The sequence below is a fragment of the Panthera onca genome, chromosome D1 (assembly GCF_046562875.1).
Source record: "Panthera onca isolate mPanOnc1 chromosome D1, mPanOnc1 haplotype 2, whole genome shotgun sequence".
In the NCBI taxonomy this organism is placed as follows: domain Eukaryota; kingdom Metazoa; phylum Chordata; class Mammalia; order Carnivora; family Felidae; genus Panthera; species Panthera onca.
In genome coordinates, this window is record NC_138348.1 from 104,966,460 (window position 1) to 104,987,844 (window position 21,385).

Here is a 21,385-nt window from a genome sequence, read left to right on the forward strand (position 1 = left end):
AGACTCGGGAGTTGTGTGCGTGTGTGTGTGTGTGTGTGTTTGACTCGGGAGTTTGTGTGTGTGTGTGTGTGTGTGTGTGTGTGTGTGTGTGTGTGTAATTTATCCGCTGTTTGTGAAAAAGCCATTCGTTTTAAGTAAGTTCCCAGAAAATAGGTACTCAGTTTGTTTAATTTGATTTGCTAATATTGTGAAATAGAAGTTACTTAATCGACTAGATGATTAGGGTGCAGTTTTTGACAGTCTTTTTGGAATCCCTATCACCGTCTGAGGACTGATAGCAATCTGTGTTGAAATTTTCCCCATGTGTGGTAAAATGAGGGGGGAAAAGTAATGAGTTTTTCATAAAGCCACAGCATTCACTTGAAAGAATTGTCCTTTAGTCTGATACATGTCCTTCCTAGTTTTTTTGGTGTTAAAACGGTCTGTCATAAAATAAAAATATAAAGACTTTTAAGATTTTTAATGCCCTTACTTGGCAAATTATAAAGTTGCTCACTCTTCTGCATTGTTAACATTATTGTCACTATTATTTTTGATAGCCTATTAAATCCAATTCCTCTTCTAGCCTTCACGTTGTATGGTATCTAAAGAGGTAGTTATCTAGTTCTTAAAGTACCTCCAGGAAAAATAATTCCACCTAATACATAAATGTTTACACCAAATTAAGAGAACACCATGGACATTTTATTTTATTTTTAAAATGTTATCTCCATTGGGGTGCCTGGGTGGCTCAGTCAGTTTTGCCTCTGACTCTTGATTTCTGCTCAGGTCATGATCTCACAGTCATGAGGTCAGGCTCCAGGCTGGGCATGCAGCCTACTTGGGTTTCTCTCTCTCCCTCTCCCCTGCTCACTCACTATCTCTCTAAGAAAAACAATAGTTATCTCTGTTGTAAAAACTAAATGAGTAAGAAATGAGAGTGTGTGGAAAGTTTTATAGTTGTCTAGTGCTTTATGGGCGCCTGTGTGGCTCAGTAGGGTAAGCGACCGACTCTTGATTTCAGCTCAGGTCCTGATCCCAGGGTTGTGTGATCGAGCCCCACATTGGGCTCTGTACTGAGTGTGGAGCCTGCTTAAGATTCTCTCTCTCCATCCCTCACTCCCTCTCTCTCCCTCCCTCCCTCACTCTCTCTCTCTCAAATAAAAATAAAAGGGGAAAAAAACGGTAAAATTTTCAAAGGGCTATCATCATCTCATTTTAATCTTTACAAATAATCTTACGAAGTAGGTAAGACATGAAGCCATCTGGGTTGCTCTGTATCAGAAAAAAAAAAAAAAAAAGTTTATCCCAAAACTAAGAAAAGGGAAAATTGTGCACTTTACATCTTTATAGTTGGAGAAAAATCATTGGCGATGGGCCATTTAAAGTTAACTTGTTCGGGGGTGCCCGAGTGGCTCAGCCGGTTAAGCATCCAACTTCGCCTCAGGTCATGATCACACGGTTCATGGGTTTGAGCCCCGCCTCTGGCTGTGTGCTGACAGCTCAGAGCCTGGAGCCTGATTCATATTCTGTGTCTCCCTCTCTGTCGCTCCCCCACTCATGCTCTGTCTCTCTCTGTCTCTCAAAAATGAATAAACGTTAAAAAAAATTTCTAATAAAAAATAAAAATAATAAAATTAACTTGTTTGGTGCTCTGCTTCTGATCATTCTTTGACTCTATTTCATGCTTTCATATTAATTAGCTATATGGAACACTACAGTTGGAGGATGGAAATCTGTTACTTCAATTTCAACCATGTGTGTATTCTTACCATATGTTTCCTAAATGCATGATTTTTCTTTTTCTAGTAGTCTCTGCACCAAGCACCTCTGACCATCTCACCACAGACTTCCTTTGTAATCACTGCGGTGGACATGATGTTTTTATAACATTGTAAAATGAAAACCCTATTTTGTTAAAAAAAAAAAAAAAAGCTCAACTAGCTGCTTATGGAAGCATTTGATTCCTAACTCTAGAACACCTCTGTTTCCATATAGGCTCTATACTGGCCAAAAAAGCAGAAACCAAATGTCACTTTGCTACTTTCCTTGCTAGCACGGTAATACCATTTGGCACGTGTTCAAGAAAAAATTGTCCGGGGAACTTTGTTTCTGCTAATTATTTTCAAGGCTGTGATATTTTACGCTGCTTTTTTAAAATTACATTTCAGGTGCTATTATTACATTATAGGGATTATTCTAATAGGGCTGATTATTCAGCACCACAAGATAAGGGAAAAGTTTTGACCTAAAGCGTGAATAGAAAATCTCAAAACAGAGAGAGATTAATGTGAGAAAAGATGCTTCTAATTGACCAAGCAGGTGCTTTTTTAAAAGGGCTTGAAAGTACAGTACTTCTGAGAGAAAGGCACAAGATTTGGAAGGGCCAGAACTCCAACTTTTACAGCAGAAATTATCTCATTAAAATAGTGATTTTACATTAAAAGAAGTACGCAAATTCTCTGACTTTATTTCCAGTTCTACTGCCCTTGGAAAGAGCCCACATTTGAAGGCGGGTTCAAGGCGTGCCAGAACAGTCTCCTCCCTCCACCTCCTTCCTCCTTTCTCCCAATCGCTTGGTCTCCTCCTCCCCCAGACGGCTATAGATCAGATGACCAGCAAGCTCTGTTTTCCAATGCTTTCTGCATTCCTGGCTGCCAGCTTCAGCCGCTAAAGGGGCTGCTGCCACCTTCTGCCATCTACACAGCTCAGGAAAAGAAAGGGACCTCAAACCTTCCAGAACCCTTCCTCTCCTAGGAAACTATTGAGCACAGGTAAGAAATATCATTCCTTTTTATTTAGAAATGAGACATGGTTTTAAAAGTAAATCAACTAGAAGAGTGATTGAGAGGAATTGAGGTCCTCTGACATCACTATGATGGGCAATCTGTAATAACATAGGGAACACAGCAAAGTCAGAGTGGAAACTTTTTCTTTTAACCAACGTTGGAGAGTATCACTTTTGAGCAAACGTTCTCAAACTTTTTGGTCTTGTGACCTCTTTACATTCCTAAAAATCATTGAGGAGGACCCTCAAAAATGTTTGTTTCCCTCGGTTACTTGACTGTATTGTTGTCATTTACTGTACTAGAAATTCAACTTGTTTCAAAATAACAGTAAGCACATCACAGGCCAGCATAAATAACATTTTTAATTATAAATAACCATACATTTTTAAAAATCTGTGAAGAGTGACATTGTTTTTCATTTTTATGAATCTCTGGCTTAATGGAAGACAGTTGTGTTTGTATCTGCTTCTGCATTTAATCTATGTGATATTGCCCAGAATGTAAGCTCTGGTAAACTGTAGTGTATACACATGAGAGAATGAGGGTGAAAAAGACAAATTACAGCTTGTTATTATTATGAAAATAGCTTTGACCTCAAGAGCCCCTTAAGAATTGCTGCTTTAGAACAATAAAATAAGTAAGCTTCTCTTCAACGGGAGTCTCAGCTCTGAATCCATGATTCTAAAAGCAAACAAAAAATTTTTGCCAAAGGTTGATCCTCTTGATAGAATCTGCATCAGCACCCTTAGCTGGGCTATAGTTGGACGAAATTATAACATTCCCCAGGAGAATCTTATTTCACAATAAGGAAAGGGCTAAATTAATACCTCTATTTTGAAGTACTAATAAGAAAAATTAGGACTCCCTTAAACTCCTCTTTTCTTTTTGTCTTTATCCAGCTATTTCAAGTTCTTTTAAATCTTCCTCCAGAGTATCTTTTTTAACCTGGCTTGTTCATAATATCCCTACATGAATATTATGAATTCTTATGCAAATTTGTACATGAATTCTTAGAGTAGTGCCAGCGCCTGTCTCTTATCTTTTTCAAAATGCACTTGCTGGCTCAGTAACTTGCATTCCTATTGCCTATGAGATTAAATTCACATTTTTCTGGGGCACCTGGCTGGCTCACCAGGAAGAGCATGCAACTCTTGATCTTGGGGTCATGAGTTTGAGCCACACGTTGGGTGTAGAGATTACTAAGAAAAATAAATAAACTTAAAAATAAATAAATAAATAAGATCACATTCTTCTAGTGACTTCCAAAGCCCTCTCTAACCCCACCCTACCCTGAGTTCACTGCAGGACAGCAGGAGTGTTCCACCACAGTCCAAAAAAATGGCTCCATTCATGAAGTCCATCCTCCATCACAACACTGTTTTAATGATCATATAAATGCTCTTCCATGTCCTTTCCCATCTATTTAAATCGTAAGCATTCTTTAAGGTTAAATTCGATTCTCCTTTTCACACGAGGCCATTCCAACTACATCAGTTCCACTCTGGATTTCTCCTTTGAGTCTGTATTGAGGTGTTGATTATATATGCACCTATTATCATTATATTGCACCTATTATCAGCCACCTATTATTTACCTAAATTTTTACCTAGGTCTTCCTCTATCCCACCTCTGCCACATCCACATACAGACATGCATGGAATGGCAACATTTTCAAGAACTAAATGATTTCTAGAACTGAATACTTAGATTTTCATCTTGCTGCTACCAAGATGACTAAGTACCTGATTTTAGGGAATTAGGTAATATGCTTCCTCATTTCAGCCGGTGTCTGTCTATGCCACAGAATTGAAATCCACAGCAAGGATAAACATGATTGCTTTTCAAATTCAAATTGCTTTTCAAACATTCTAATAATATGGGGGTTTTTTTAATAAATTTATTGTCAAGTTGGCTAACATACCGTGTGTAAAGTGTGCTCTTGGTTTTTGGGGTATATTCCCATGGTTCGTCACTTACATACAACACCCAGTGCTCATCCCAACAAGTGCCCTCCTCAATGCCCATCACTCATTTTCCCCTCTCCCTGCTCCCCCCCCATCCACCCTCAATTTTTTCTCTGTATTTAAGATTCTCTTATGGTTTGCCTCCCTCCCTCTCTGTTTGTAACTATTTTTTCCCCTTCCCTGCTCCCATGGTCTTCTGTTAAGTTTCTAAGATCCACATATGAATGAAAACATATGATATCTGCCCTTCTCAGACTGACTTATGTCACTCAGCATGATGCCTTCCAGTTCCAACCACGTTGCTGCAAATGGCATGATTTCATTCGTTCTCATTGCCAAGTAGTATTCCTCCAATAGTATGTTTTTAAACTCCTCTATGGCTGAAATACATATTCAATCAATACGTGTTATGTTAGAGTTATGAGGAAGTGGTTATGAGGGCATTTGCCACATATAAATGGTTCTCTCCTTGCAGCCTTAGCTAAAATCTAGAATTACAGAATACTGGAGCTGGATAACACCTGTAATATTAACCATTCAACTTCCTCTTTGTCCAAATGAGGAAACCGAGACCATCAAAATTAAGTGACTTGCCCCAGACAAGATTGTGAAGCATGTGACCTCATGTCCATCATGATTTTCTACCATTCACTAGCTTGTGGCTAGTCTCCAAGGCTTGTGTAACAAAAACTGTTTTTGTTTGAAAGAACCAACTGCCACTTGCATATTCCTGGGAGGATCGTTCTGAGGTGGTTTGTAACTTTAGATGAAAAAAAAGTCAATAATCTGAGAATTTTAGATGAAATATTCAAAGCATATTTATCCAATGGGAACTATAATTTTCACATACTGGAGTTAAAGTAAAGGGACACAGATGAGACTGGAAAAGAGGGAAGTTGAGGGGAGGAATAGAAGGGTTATTTGTAGATATACTGAGATCTCACAAGAAGAGTGGTAAGAAAATAAAGAATTCAAAATAAGCACTTGAAGTAAAAAAGAAACCACGGGGGGGGGGGGGCGGGAAAGAAGAGGGAGAATATTGGAGAAGTTACTCTGTTTTTTTTTAAATATGTTTCAAGTGTTCCTAATATTCCTTCTCTTTCTCATTGGCTTTCAGATGGAGTGAAGGTTTTAAGATAGAAAAAAATTCTACCAGTTCCTTTACACACTGTTGTCATGGCAACAAGGTGTATCATAGCAGACATTTATTCCTTTAACATTGATTGAGCCCCTGCTATATATAAACTTCTTTCCAGATGCGGAAGATTCAAGAAGAAAGGGACAATTCATCTTAAAGAAACTCAGATTGAAGCTGGGCAGACCTATTTGTAATCAAAATAATCTCATTCAGTGCAGTAAGATGTATTTGAGAAGCATAAGCGGGAGTAGGTGTAGGGGGGCACTGGTGAGAGAATGATTAGGTAGGAATGGAGGAGTAAGGGAGGTCTTCACAGAGAAAATGTTTCAGCTGGGCCTGAAAAGGTGAAGAACCGAGGGTCTAGCAGGCAACGAAAACAGGGAAGTTACTGCCTGGCAGGGGAAATGTCGCTGGCAACAGTATGAAGCCGGGAGAGTCTGGAAGCCAGAAAATCTCTAAAGAGAAGATGCCAGAAGTGATGAGGGCTGGACTTAAAACAATGCTGGTGGAGATGGAGAGGAGATGCCAAATTCTAGAGACATTTCTGAGTTATAACCTACAGTATTTGTGAGGCAGGTTAGACAAAGGAGTGGAGGACTCCCGGGTTTCCATTTCAGACAGGTTGTTTGGGCATGTTTTAGAAAGTAATTCATTAGTATACCCTACAGCTGGAACCAGAAACTGAAATTTGCAAGTTATCGAAACTACCACCCTCTCTCTTCACTTTATGGCCTGAGTCCCTAAAAAAATAGTTTCTATTTGCTGTCTTACTTTTTCCCCACCCTACTCTGCCCTAGATCTTTGTCAACGTGCTTCTGTTCCCTCACATTCCCCAAACTGTTCTACCGACACCAGACCTTCCTAACTTGCCACATTCGATAAACAAGTTTGAGCTTGTACCTAAGCAGTTCCTCCTTAAAGCTCCTTTCTCCCTTGTCTTCTGTGACACTTCTCTCTTAGATTTACAAAACTGAACTAATTATTTTCCACTTGGCCTGCCATTCTCTTTTTTCTTAGTTATAATGAGGTAACCACTCAACAAGTTGCCCAAGCCAGCAACTTTGAAGTCACCCGCAGTTCCTCCTTCTTCCATTTGATCTACAGCCAATTAGCTAAAAACCAATCCTGATATTTCATCTCTCTTGAATCCATCCAGTGCTTTTGTCCCCACAGTCGCTACCTTACTTAGTTTATAGCTTCATCAACTGTTACCTTAACCGTTAAAATTACTTCTGAGGTTGTTTTCTGGCCTCTGTTCAGTCTTGCCCCATCAAATCCATCCTCTACACAGCTGCCAGGGTGAGCTTTTCAAAACATAAATCTGACCATGTCTTTCTCCTACTTAAAGAGATTCAGTATTTTTTTCAGAAAAACAGTTCAAACTCTTTAGCCTACTTAAGCAAGGCCTTTATAATCGGACTCTCCTTTACAAGTTTATGTCAAACTGAACTATTTTGCAAGTTGCATTTTATGTGAATTGAACTAGACAGAATCAAGAATAGAGAAATAATAGTCTCATTTTTCAAATTGTTTTTTTTTTTTAAGTTTTATTTTATTTTGAGAGAGACAGAAACAGCACAAGTCAGGGAGGGGCAGAAAGAGAGGGAGAGAGAGACTCTCAAGCAGGCTCCAAGCTGCCAGCACAAAGCCCGATGCAGGGCCTGAACCCATGAAACCATGAGATCATGAACTGAGCTGAAACTGAGGGTCGGACACTTAACTGACTGAGCCACCCAGGTGCCCCATAATAGTCTCACTTTATAGGCAAATTGGAAATATGTGAACTCCTCCAAATTAGTTTATGTAGAATGACACAATTTCAAAGCTGGTAGGGCAAGTGAGTTGTGAGCTGTTAACACTCTTCCCACATTTAAGTGTCTCTCATACTTGACAATTATCTGCTTCCATGTTGGTATTATGTAAGCTAGGCTATTCTTGAGACATACAGGTTACTGTTATGCTATTTTTAAAATATTCACTACTGAGGCGCCTGGGTGGCTCAGTTGATTGAGCATCCGACTTCAGCTCAGGTCATAATCTCACAGTTCTTGAGTTCAAGACCTGCCTTGGGCTCTGTACTAACAGCTTAGAGTCTGGAGCCTCCTTCGGATTCTGTCTTCCTCTCTCTCTGCCCCTCCCCTCCTTGCACTCTCTCTCTCTCTCTCTCTCTCAAAAATAAATAAACATTTTTAAAACTTTAAATATTCACTACTATCATAATTTTAAATATTTTTATATCTGATAGTAATGTCATCAAAGCGCTGAGGGGTATTATTACTGCTTGTGCTGAAAAACACCTCCAAATAAATATTTTCCAAATAAGTTGGAAAAACAGTTAGATGCCAGAAAACAATGATAAAAAGGCCAAAGTACCACCACGATAGAATGTGTGGAGAGAGAGCACTATGCAAAGAATCAGCTATAATGCTGAGAAAGTTGAAACAAAGAAAGAAAGCAAGAATACACTCCGGTTGTTGTAGATTTATGTCCTTTGAGGATATCTCTTTACTACTTTTGTATTTGTTCCCAAGGAAAAGTTAATCTTGAACTATCTGAGATCTTCAGAAATGCTTTCTTCCTACACAATGGGACTCCATTTGCATTAACTGCAGGAAAAGTGATGAGGTTCCAAACAAGCAAGGTTCTCTCAGAATTCCCTGCTCCAGGCTTTTGCTCACGTTGTTCCCTCTTTGTGGAAAGCTCTTCCCCTGGCCTTGTAAATGCCTGCCTCTCATATGTAGAACAAGCAGAGGGTTACTGGAGGGGGTGTGGGAGGGGGGATGAGCTACGTGGGTAAGGGGCATTAAGGAATCTACTCCTGAAATCATTGTTGCGCTATATGCTAACTAATTTGGATGTAAATTTAAAAAAAGAAAATTAATAAAAAAGAAAAGAAAATGCCTGCCTCTCTTTCAAGGCAGCATGATTATCGCTTCCTCTAAGAAGTTTTCTTCCACACACCACCAGGCAGACAGAGAGGATCTCTTGTAAACCCAGCTCTGCACAGCGTTCATTGTACTATTTTGTAATTGTTGATATATTTGTCTCTCCCTAGACTCTGAGTAATTGCAGGGTAAGTATTGTGTTTTGTCAGCTTTCTAGCTCCATGCCTGATACGTAGTGCATGCTCAGTAATTACCTGATGAATGATTTCAAATATTGTGTAATATTATTCTTTTTAAGGTAGTAGTGTCCTCTAAATTAATTCACTCATTGACTAAATACTCACTGTAGTAAACACTAGTCATTTCATCCAATTCCATCCAATATACTATTTAGGGCTTTTCAAGTAAATTATTTTACAAAAATATGAATGCATTACATAACATTAAAGTTTGTAGAGAAGACCACCCTAGCCATTATTTCATATATACGAAATTATATATACATATATGCTTGTATATTATATATCTATATAAATTTGATAACTATCCACATTTGTATATGTATAAGGAATTGAACCTAGATAAAACTGTTAAATAGCCACCAATTCACAAGTGTTTTGGGTTACCTTAATTTGGATTAAGGTTTTTAACTGGGTTTTCATTTCTGGCTTCTTCTACCACACATGTTTGGCCTCAGCAGACTATGCCAGAAAAAAATTTGAGTCACTTCTCTACCTATGAGCTTCGACTTAAATACTCCTCTATATACCAAGGACTACTGTGAAGCAGCCACATGCCTTAGAGCCCCAACCATAATTACCCTCAGGAACCCAAGGTACTGCTGAACTCTAGGGCCTCTTAATCATTTCTGTGGCATGGGCCCTCACAGACAATCTGGTGAAGTTTGTGGACCCCTTCACAAAATAATGTGTTTACATGGATAACATTTAGTACTTAATTGCTCAGTAGGTTAAGCATTCAACTTCAGCTCAGGTCATGATCTCATGGTTAGTGAGTTGAAGCCCCATGTCGGGCTCTGTGCTGACAGTTCAGAGGCTGCTTCAGATTCTGTGTCTCCCTCTCTCTCTGCCCCTCCCTCACTCATGCTCTGTCTCTCTCTCTTTCTCTCAAAAACAAATAAATATCTAAAAAATTATCTTAAATACTTAGGCTTATAAAGGAAACTTATTACATTAAATTGGGGTTATCAAAAAAGGTTTTTTAACAAATTTTGATATAGTATGTATGTGCCTCTTTATCAAGACATAAATAACAAAATTTGGGGCACTTGGGTGGCTCAGTCAGTTTTGAACATTGGCTTCAGCTCAGGTCGTGATCTCCCGGTTCGGGAGTTCAAGCCCCATTGGGCTCTCTTTCTCTGCTGTCAGCACAGTGCCTGCTTTGGGTCCTCTCTCTCCCTCTTTCTCTGCCCCTCCTCACCTTACGCGCGTGCACGCGCTTTCTCTCTCTCTCAAAAATAAACATTAAAAAAAATTTTTGCAAACAAACATGCAAACAAACAAACCCAAAATCTACTGGTGGGACTAATAACTTCTGTATATTTCAAAGTAGTAAGGAGTTTAAACCCTATTTCAAGATCTCTACAACAATTATAACACAATAGGAAATATGTGTTTCCATTACTGACATCAGAGATACTGCTAATAATACATACTGTGGTTTCCTATACGACCATAAGGGGAGGAACTGCTAAATTTCAGTTAGAAGTTGGTGAAAATAGGGGCACCTAGCTGGCTCAGTTGGTTAAGTGTCCGACTTCACTTCGGGTCATGATCTCGAGGTCCATGAGCTTGAGCCCTGTGTTGGACTCTGCTGACAGCTCAGAGCCTGAAGCCTGCTTTAGATTCTGGGTCTCTGTTTCTCTCTGCCCCTCCCCTGCTCACACTCTGTCTCTCTTTCTCTCTCACAAAAATAAATAAACATTTAAAAAAATTTTTAGAAGTTGGTGAAAATAAATGTAATTTTTTATTTGTAATATGTAATTTTTTCCTATCTAAGTTTACAAATTTCTCAGGTATAGAAACCCTTCTTCATAGACAAAGGTCTAGAAGGATACACACAATATTGGAGTGGGGTGGCATAGGGTGGGGCAGAGGAGAAAAGCAAAAAGAAGAAGTTTTAACATGTTTAAGTCCTGTATTATTTGGGTTTTTTTTTTATTTTTACAGAAACACTGTATTTATGTATTACTTGTATAAAAAGCATAGTATAACTCAAACTCCAGACCAAAAGCTATGGCTGCTCAAGGAGAAAAAGGGCCATCAGATGCCAGAGCGCTGTGGCGTCCTCACACACTGCCCTTACTCCCAGGCAGAAACACTACTTTTTTTTTTTTTTAATTTTTTTTAACGTTTATTCATTTTTGAGACGGAGAGAGACACACCATGAACGGGGGAGGGGCAGAGAGAGAGGGAGACACAGAATCGGAAGCAGGCTCCAGGCTCTGAGCCATCAGCCCAGAGCCCGACGCGGGGCTCGAACTCACGGACTGCGAGATCGTGACCTGAGCTGAAGTCGGACGCTTAACCGACTGAACCACCCAGATGCCCCGAAACACTACTTTTATCATTGCCTCACTTTTGGCACTTTCACAATGAAGTCACAAAGCTTCAGTCTCCCATGCACATGAACCCATTGGTTGTAAGACAGACATAGAACCAATCCATAGTTAAATGACAAGCATCGTATACGTATATTGATGATACATTTCCTCCAAGATACTAGGACAATATTTCAGTTCAGTTAGTGGGCCACTTATCCACCCTTTATAATACTGTCTTATGAGAAGATGCTTTCTAGATTCCAAACATTTGTTGGTTTACAAGAGAACATTTGAACACGTGTATTCATAAGCTGAAGACCCAAGTGTTTATTAAATATCCAAAGTGTTCATCAGCATACTGGGTGATACACTGACTTCTGAGTTTGGAGGTAATAGAAGGCAGTAAGTAGAAAAATATTTTTGGGGTGGAAATGGAAAAACCACTACCTTTTCACAAACGACTCTTTGCTTTCATTAGGAATAAAGATGACTGCTATACCAGTAGATGATTGCATCAACTTTGTGGGAATGAAATTTATTGACAATACACTTTACTTTGTAGGTAAGTCTAAAGCAATAGGCCAGATAAGGATTCAGATAAATGTATTCAGCTAGAAAAGATGTTGTGAGATAACTATTAAGCACCTCTTTTTTTGTCACCAAATTCTGTTGTAATACCGGTGACCCTCTTTTCTGGAAAAGAATAAAAAATACTGGGCCTCTAGAAATTAACCACAATATGTCCAACGTCCTAGCACCTTGTCTCACCACATGTCCTGTCACTTTCGCTAGCAGAAGCCAACCCATAAGATGGCTGCAGGTGCACATGATGAAATCTCACAAAATTGGGTACACTCAGGGAATATAATTTCCTGCAACAAACTGGCAAATCATATAACAAATACCTTAAATCTGGAGTTCTGTGAGATTATGCCAGTTTATGTAAACAAACTTGACAAATAAAAACAGATTCTAATGATTCATCTTCTGTAGGCAGCTTGGCTCCATTTGAAAGTTTGGCTTCATTTGAAAGATTCACAGAAAGTCCCTAGGTGACTTTCCATTGAAACCATAAACTTAAGAGTAATCTATCACTTTACAACATTTCCTTTTAAGTAAAAATTTAAATTTGTGGACTCTGGATTTGGGTTTTATATCTAATTTAGCTGAGACCACACTAAGTCTAATGAGCTCCATTTTATGCGACCTCTGGCATGATTGTATAATATTTCCGATGGAGGCCCACAAAGGCCATCACTGGTTAGTTAGTGGTTAAACACTGGGGAGTGACAGACGAGTTATAAAATGGTAGGGTAAGAGGAGATTCCGAATTGAAATATAGAGTTTAACATATTTTGTTTCTCTTTTTTTCCCCTTTAGCTGACAGTGATGGTAAAGTATAAATTTATTTCTCTTTCTTTGCAAAATCAGTAGCTACTTGAGTAAGCACCTCTCAGACACATCCATATCCCCATTCTCAGCTGAGAGAAACTGGTACTAGGCCATTTGAGAAGGTAATCTTCCCTCAAAGGAATGTGGACTCAAAAGGACAGCCTTGAAATAAAGACGACCATAAGGGATACAGAGAAGAACCGCTAGCAAAATATGCTTCTCTCTACACCTTAGAAACTTCTCTAGCTCTTAGAATCTACAAAATAGACTTCGCTTATTACAGAGATTCTAAGATTATGAGGAGGTCATGGATTCTCTGGAGGAAAAGGGGGTTGAAGCAAGAGAATTGTCCAAAATCAAGGAAACCTTCCTTTAACCCTCTCTCTCAGAAATGTTTTGGGAAGAAGCCTGGGAGGCTCCCAGGTGGCAGAGGATTCTGGAAATAGAGGAGACAGGAGAGGGTAGAGCAGGCAGAATTATGAAGCTGAGCCATTATGTCTTATTAAGATGTGGATGTACCCAGTTCTTGTCCTTCTGGCATTCAGGTAGGACCATACCCATGTCTGGCCTATGATCCTCTAAAAGACCCCAGATTATTAGAGGCCATGAGTTTCTCATACTTTTCCTTAAAAGTAACACTTTTCCCATTCTTAAGGTGATCCTTACTGTACTTGAAATAGAAAGTATCAACTTTAAAAAAAAATACTATTTTTCACATGTCTTTTTCCCCCCAGCTTTACTGAAATATAATTGACCTATAACTCCTCATGTTTCTTAAAGATTGCCTTGCTCTCCATTTATTTAATTCAGTAAATATTGGTATCTGTATCCCAGGTGCTATGTCAAGCAGTAGGATACAGTGGTGAGCAAAGCATGGTTCCTACAGGGAGAAGCAGGCCCATGAGGAAGACAATTGGAATATAGTACGTTAAGTGTTACAAAGACACAGGATGCTATGGGAGCACATGGAAGAGGCACCTAATTCAGTCCAGTAGATTCTGGGAGGGCACTTTGAAGGAGGGACAGATTTAAAGAGTGAATAGGGGTTAGTGAAGAGAAGGTATTGTGGGCAGGGAGAAGACAGCATGCACAGGCCAAGATATGAAAGAAAGCATGGCATGTCTGAGCAATTAAAAGCAATTCAGAATGGGAGTAGGAGAATGAAGAGAGAAGAAGGATAAACAGGGTGCAGATAAAGAAGCTTCCTTTATTCTAAGATAGGGAATTTAGACCTTATCTTTGGGATAATGGGGATTCAGAAAGCATAATATGTACGACCTGGGATACAGATCAATTTGCTGCCACAAAGAAATCCAAAAATATAGTAAGAGAAAATGTTTCCGTAAAATACAAGTCCAAGTTGGTAGTTCGTGATGATGGTGGGACCTCAAGTTTCTTCTCTCCTGCTATTCCAGTATCCCTAAGTTGTTGAACTCATTCACATACTTGAAAATCATTACCATACTTCCTAGGTCCATATCCCAGCTAGCGAGAAAGGGTTCAAAATAAGAGGAAGACAGCCCCATTCCTTTTAAAGTCTCTACTTGGAAGTTGTACACATCAACTCCACTCATTCCATTCATTAGAATTTAGTCACCTGGCAATACCAACTGCAAGGGAATCTGGAAAATATAATTTTTATTCTAGGTGGCTATGTGCCCCATTAAAAATCAGAGATAACATGATCATCTCTCTGAATTTTAACTTTAATTAAAATTGAATTTTAATTCCTCCTGGCTTCAGTATAAAGAATTGATGTGGGGACAAAAAAAAAAAAAAAAAAAAAGGGAGATGCCAATTAAGAGGCTATTACTGCAGTCCCTGTAAGAAATGATGGTGACATGAATTAAGGTAGGCACAGTGGATGCCAATGAAGAGCTGTGCATGGATTTTAGAAATACTTAGAAGAATCAAGAGGACACAGTTGGGGCTGGATTTCGAAGGGGATGGAAAGAAAGACCGAAAAAATAATGCCTACATTTTTGCACTTAGCCAATTTGTACCGTTCAGTTAAATAGGAAACACAAGAGGAAAAGCAGGGTAATGAGGAATGTGGAGCAAAGAGGAAGACATAAATTTAGTTTTAGATCTTATCTTTGGGACATCCTAGTGGAAAGGTCCAGTGGACTCTTGGACATAAAGTTCTTAGATCCGGATGAAAATGTGGACTGGATATATAAATTCTTTTAACATTTATTCATTTTTGAGAGACAGAGAGAGACAGAGCATGAGTGTGGGAGGGGGGGAGAGAGAGGGAGACACAGAATCTGAAGCAGGCTCCAGGTTCTCAGCTGTGAGCACAGAGCCTGAGACAGAGCTTGAACTCACGAACTATGATCATAAATACAACTAATCCAGGAAGTAGAATGACTGGGTTGACAGAAAAAAGGGGATGATTGGTAAATCAAGGTTTCAGTAGAAGATACATGCAAAACACAGATGGAGTTAGCCCTAGACACGAGAAGGAGCACCTTTTCCACATTTTCCCCCTGGGACAAGAGCGGGGGGTAGAGGAAATTAACCGGTGGTGCCACAGTTATGTTTGTAAGTGGAGAGGCAGGAAATCATTTGCAGAAAGCGAAAGCAGAGGTCACAATGTAGAGATCCTTAGGAGATAGGAGAAGATTTAGAATCACAGCTCTGTACCACGGAGGATTGCTGAGCTATAACAGAAAGGAAGTATTGACAATCGGTGAGCTGGGAATGTGCCAATTTGTACATTTGTATAATTGCTTGGCAGCAACCCTCAGCAGCCAGTCTTGGGATTTTGTAGTAAAAGGACAAGTAAATTCAGGATTTAAGACACTGGCAAAGGATAGATAAAATGATGAGCTGTGAGGCCCAGGCTTCATAGAGAAGAAAGGGAAGACAGGAAGAGGTTAGACAGAAAATGTTAAGAGGCAGGAGGACTCTAAACATAGAGGAAAAGCTTAAGAAAGCTAAAAGGATGGGAGATTGTGGTTTGAAAATAGGGAATTTGAATTTAAGACCATAGAAGTAGGGGCGCCTGGGTAGCTCAGTCGGTTAAGAGTCCGACTTCAGCTCAGGTCATGATCTCACGGGTTCATGAGTTCAAGCCCCACGTCGGGTTCTGTCTGGAGCCTGCTCTAGATTATGTCTCTCCCTCTCTCTCTGCCCCTTCCCATTCACACTCTGTCTCTCTCTCTCAAAAATAAATAAACTTAAAAAAAAAAAAAGACTATATGAGTAGAGTAGTGATAAAAAGGTGATAATAAGAATCAGGGTGCGCTCTTGGAAGTGGGTTAAGAAACCCTGTGCAACTTTGTCCTACCATCTTCTACACCAGAAGATTATGATTAGCAGTTATTGAAAACTGAAATATATAGAATGATTATTTGTAATTTGGGAAGAGAAAAACATATTCTTTAATGAGATTTAATGTGCATTGTAGAAAACCTGGAAACAGATTACTTTGGCAAGCTTGAACGTAAACTCTCAATCTTACGAAACTTGAACGACCAAGTTCTCTTCATTAACCAGGGAGATCAGCCTGTGTTTGAGGATATGCCTGATTCTGACTGTACAGGTATTTTTTTAAATATATATTTGTAACATAAAAATGACAAGCTTACTTCTTCCCATTCCAGTTAACTACCTATGTTTTTCTAGGATAGACCTAATCCTCAGATGAAAAATCACAGGAGTAGTAATAATTTCACACACAAAGAACTTGATAAGGTCCACTTTTTTTAGTTGGGGTGAAAAATTGATGCAACAGAGATATTGCTAGGGGTCAAGCTATTCTGAGCCTATATGAGGGTCGCCAATCCCTTCACTATAATTGCACTAACTCTACAGAATCTCCATATGGACCTTAATCACTGTTGGTTATAGCTAAATTGCTGATGGAATTTTCAAAACTCAAAATCAAAAATAAATACACAAGCATTTGGAGCGAGTCTGTCTTCCACCAGAAATTTAGAATGCCTTACAAAGGAATCTGTTTACTGTGCCTTCCAAGGTTTGAATTCCAAATATCAGAATTTAGGCAGAGTTGAAACAGTGAATGTGCACTTTGGGAAAAAAAAAAAAACTAAATTTTTACCATAACAGATAGATTTTCAATATTCTATTTAACATTTAAAGGTTAAAAACAATCTTTTAGAATTCACAGTATCTCCAAAACACTCAAAAAGTTGCTGCATTTGTGTTATAATACATATGATGAATGTGTTTTAAAGAATGTGAGCGTGCCCATGTAAAGTCTCCTGCTAAATGGCTGAATCTCAGAGTACAGAAATGGTGATGGGTTTGTTAAGGATTATCCCTAGGCTAATTTCCATAAATGGTGATTTGCAAAAATTCTTCTACCTAGGGTTCTTATTTATTAATGTTTATTTCAGATAATGCACCCCGGACTGAATTTATCATATATATGTATAAAGATAGCCTCACTAGAGGTCTGGCAGTAACCATCTCTGTGAATTATAAGACCATGTCTACTCTCTCCTGTGAGAACAAAATTATTTCCTTTAAGGTAAGGCTGAGCCTTAATTTGTTTTAGTCATATTTACGTGCAAAATTTAAAAACCCAAATATCCTCAGTCCAATCTTTTTTTTTCAAGTGTATTTATTTATTTTGAAAGAGAGAGAGAGTGGGGGAGGAGCAGAGAGAATCCCAAGCAGGATCCACGCTGTCAGTGCAGAGCCCGGCTCGGGGCTTGATCTCACAAATCGTGAGATCATGACCTGAGCTGAAACCAAGAATTGGACACTTAACGGACTGAGCTAGCCAGGTGCCCCAGAATTATATTTTCATGTGGCATTTTCCCCCTTCCCAAGTTGCCCCTTGGCATGTCTACTAAGGCCATAGTCCTAACTTTCAGTAGAAAGTGATCTTGATAGCAGTTCTTTATTGGCAAATCCCCATTTAGCAAATCGTTCACGACATGGGATTCACCTTTGAAATTGTCAGTTTGTGAGCATCTCCAGGCTGCTCTCATTGGGAGGAAAGTTTTCTGGGTCACTCTGTAGTTATAGTTAATGGTTGTTTATCTGATAATAATGGAACTAGGCAAATCCAGGTGTAGGGGAGGCTGAAGTTTACACAATTTGGGCAGCCCTTTTAAAGAAAGAGAATATAAAATCAACAAAGGCATAAAGTTGATGCTTTATTTAAAAAAAGAAGGGGACTTAAAAGAGACCTGTATAAGTGAGGGGCTCTGACATTTAAGCTTCATAGCAAATGTGCTTCTGGAAGGACTCAGTCAAGGGGTGGGAAGAGGGAAAGGAAGGTGTTAGGACCAGTTTTAGGTCATGCTCTTTGATCCCATTTTCCACCCATTAATAAGGATCTTAGCAGTGATTATAAATATAGACTAAGTTCTAGATAATAAGGCACAACTGGCTGCCATTATGTGCTCACCTTTCTGGGTTGCTTACTAGCTATAAAGTCCTAGTGCTTCTGGTTACCCCTGTTTTCCTTTGGGCAAGAACCTTCATGACACCAAGACAGATTTGTTTCAAGACCTTACTGTCAGTGTCTGTTTCTTGTATGTACATCCAGGCATGGTCAGGATTCTCTCAGACTTACTAAAGCAACTGGGAGAGGACCAAAATAAGAGATGTTAGGTCAGGAGTGCCTGGGTGGCTCAGTCGGTTAAACGTCCCATTTTGGCTCAGGTCATGACCTCACAGTTGGTGGGTTCGAGCCCCATGTCAGGCTCTGTGCTGACAGCTCAGAGCCTAGAACCTGCTTCGGATTCTGTGTCTCTCTCCCTCTCTCTCTGCCCCTCCCCTGCTCATATTCTTTCTCTCTCTCTCTCTCTCTGTCTCTTTCAAAAATAAGTAAACATTTAAAAAAAAATTTTTAAGGTAAGAGATGTTAGGTCAAGCTTGCCTCTCCCTGGGTTCAGATTCAACCCCTCCTGATGTAATGATGCAAAGAATACCTTAGGCCCTTGGAGCACTCAAGTTTCACCAGGTAGGACTTTCCAAGTTGAGTGTTCCCCAAGGTCACTAGGATTGTTTCCACATCCATTTGTTGTGCATCTTCCCAATAAGGGCTATGAATAGTCAACACCAAAACTAAAGAAAGCTACTGCCCCAAGATTCCTTGCCTCTGTTCTGAAATGTGGCCTTGAACTAGTTAGAGATCACCTATTCTACCTATCCACACTTCCACCTTCAACTATAACTTTCTACACTAGGTTTGAACTAAAAGGTTTATCTGTCTTTAATATTTCTAGAGTTTTTGAAGTTTTAGCTAAGGATTATTTATCACTTATACATTAGATATTAGGTTGGTCCCAAATTGTCTCCCCTAGGTTGGGGTCTCTTCCTACATTCTGGTATATCGTAGACAGCCTCAGAAATATGTGCCAGTGGGTGAACTAGTTTATACTGTCATCAATTCAAGACCCTCACATGTTGATAAAGGAAAAAGGTCAAGAGTTATGACTATAAATTCCATAATGGATTGAGAAGTTTGGAGGTACTCCCAGGTTCTTTCAGGCCTCTTGAGAGGATGCTGGAATACTATTTTGGGTCCGGAGGTGTCTCCATCAATCCTTAGATAGGATAATGCTCATCTTTGCTACCAGGGGGTCAAAATTAAGTTCAAAATGTCTGTTGGCTCCAGGATTAGTATGGAAAGAAACTTGGGTGGTCCTCACATTTTCTAGTCCATTCTGAAAAGTAGGTATGATGCACTAATAGGAAAAGTGCAGGCAGTACTGTCAGTTGGGGGACCGGCAGGATTACGGTTTCACATAATCTAGCTATTCTTGAGAAAACCCTCTTCTGTGGCTGAAAGATATAAGAATCAGCATTTGGCTTTCAGGGTAGGACCCAGCCAAATTCAGGATAGAAATTCAGGAACTACTATGGAACTGGAGTGCTTGGCAGAGAAAAAGTGCTGACTAAGCCAATAAGCAGGGCTATCCTGGAACCCAGGACCTAGCCCTAGTACAAGTAGTGGGTCTATTTATTATTTATTTATTTAATATATGAAATTTATTGTCAAATTGGTTTCCATACAACACCCAGTGCTCATCCCAAAAGATGCCCTCTTCAATACCCATCACCTACCCTACCCTCCCTCCCACCCTCCCATCAACCCTCAGTTTGTTCTCAGTTTTTAAGAGTCTCTTATGATTTGACTCTCTATTAGTGGGTCTATTTACAGCAAGTTTCAGTCCGAGGCTCCACTGAAGGAGGGACGAAGCTGAGATGCCTGCACTTTCTGCCTCTCTCACATTAGGCTCACAAACAAGAGCTAGCCTATGCCTAGGGGTGGAGGTCATCAATGTCTTTGGCTGTGAATGGTTGAAGAAAACAGGAATTGACATTAGCCTAAAAAAGGTTGTGGTCTGTGCTGGAACTCTGCTTCATCTTGATCAGATATGGACTCCACTCAGGGGAGAGGAGAAAAGGAAGCTACCTGATGGTTAAATTGGGAGAAACTAGAGGCTTAAACCTGAATGTGCATTCAATGGTGGGAAAAGGCAGATTAAACAAGGAGAACAGATTAGGAATTAGGAAGGAAAGAAAATCAATATTCTTATATTCAGAGGTTTGGGTTTTGTTTTTTTTTTTCCTTAATTGCTAAGAATAAGCACTTCTTTAGTTCTTTGCAGTAATGTACTTCAAAATAAACCACACGTATTCAAATTGTTCATGTTCTTAAAAAATTAAGTATTTTTTTTCCTCTATAGGAAATGAGTCCTCCTGAGAGTATCAGTGATGAAGGAAATGACATCATATTCTTTCAGAGAAGTGTTCCAGGACATGATGATAAGATACAATTTGAGTCTTCATTGTACAAGGGGTACTTTCTAGCTTGTGAAAAAGAGAAAGATCTTTTCAAACTCATTTTGAAAAAAAAGGATGAAAATGGGGATAAGTCCATAATGTTCACTGTTCAAAACAAGAATTAGATATTAAAATTGCATAATGTGAACTTTCTGAGTTTTTGTCTTTCAGAAAGGTTGTAAGACTTGGTGTCTATAATTGTAATAATGAAATAAAATGGATAATGGTCTTAAAAGATACCACTGAGAAATGAATAATAAGGTATCACAAAATTGAGTTGACTCTTCCTTATCCAGATAAATAAAATATTTGCATAACATTAAGAAAATGCATAGTTTCAAAACACATTCTACACTGTTAATTGGAACATAGATTATACTCAGTAGACGTGCCTTAAATCTTTTGGGTTACTGGTCCTAAAGATGAAAGATACTGATAACTTGAACTTTCTAATTTTTTAAGAATATCATTAAAACCATCAAGATTTTGTACAGATTTGACTAATTTCTGCATTTCTTCCAAAGTCAGGTATCTTTCAAAGTCAGATTGATCCTGAATCCAACAGCATATACAAAGGATTATACATTCTAAACAAGTGGCATTCAACCCAGGAATGTAAAGATGGTTTAATATTATTAAATGAATTAATATAATATACCATATTAATAGAATAAAGGATAAAAACAACACAATCATCTCAGTAGAAGACAGTAAAAAGTTTTAATTCCAATATAATTAACAAACAGTGTTATATTCATTTCAGGTATACAATCTAGTGATTCAACACTTCCATATATTATTCAGTGCCCTTCACAATAAGTGCACCCTTAATCCCCATCTCCTATTCCACCTCCCCTTTGGTAACCACCATTGTGTTCTCTGTATTTAAGAGTCTTGGTTTG

The 21,385-nt window shown here is 39.0% G+C and overlaps 2 protein-coding genes across 5 annotated transcripts in view; one reads left to right on the plus strand and one right to left on the minus strand.

Moving 5' to 3' along the window:
• The window catches only part of BCO2 (beta-carotene oxygenase 2), a 108,008-nt gene that overhangs the window by 54,211 nt on the left and 32,412 nt on the right, over nucleotides 1-21,385 (minus strand). The window lies entirely within an intron of this gene.
• IL18 (interleukin 18) lies at nucleotides 2,559-20,631 on the plus strand. Of its 3 annotated transcripts, XM_060604724.3 has the most exons (7): nucleotides 2,559-2,753; nucleotides 8,926-8,943; nucleotides 11,797-11,880; nucleotides 12,699-12,710; nucleotides 16,123-16,257; nucleotides 17,075-17,208; nucleotides 20,387-20,631. In XM_060604724.3, exons 3-7 carry the CDS (start codon nucleotides 11,805-11,807, stop codon nucleotides 20,606-20,608), a joined length of 579 nt encoding a protein of 192 aa, XP_060460707.1. In that variant the 5' UTR covers nucleotides 2,559-2,753; nucleotides 8,926-8,943; nucleotides 11,797-11,804; the 3' UTR covers nucleotides 20,609-20,631. The 3 variants fall into 3 exon arrangements, with proteins under 3 accessions (XP_060460707.1, XP_060460706.1, XP_078288857.1); XM_060604723.3 differs by lacking the exon at nucleotides 8,926-8,943 and having other exon boundaries at nucleotides 2,560-2,753; XM_078432731.2 differs by lacking the exons at nucleotides 2,559-2,753; nucleotides 8,926-8,943; nucleotides 11,797-11,880; nucleotides 12,699-12,710 and adding an exon at nucleotides 12,717-13,255.

Coding starts and splice junctions, on each gene's coding strand:
- IL18 (XM_078432731.2), top strand. CDS start 13,102: ATGTTTTGGGAAGAAGCCTGGGAGGCTCCCAGGTGGCAGAGGATTCTG. Junction 16,258..17,074: donor GCCTGATTCTGACTGTACAG/GTATTTTTTTAA, acceptor TGTTTATTTCAG/ATAATGCACCCCGGACTGAA. Junction 17,209..20,386: donor ACAAAATTATTTCCTTTAAG/GTAAGGCTGAGC, acceptor TTTCCTCTATAG/GAAATGAGTCCTCCTGAGAG.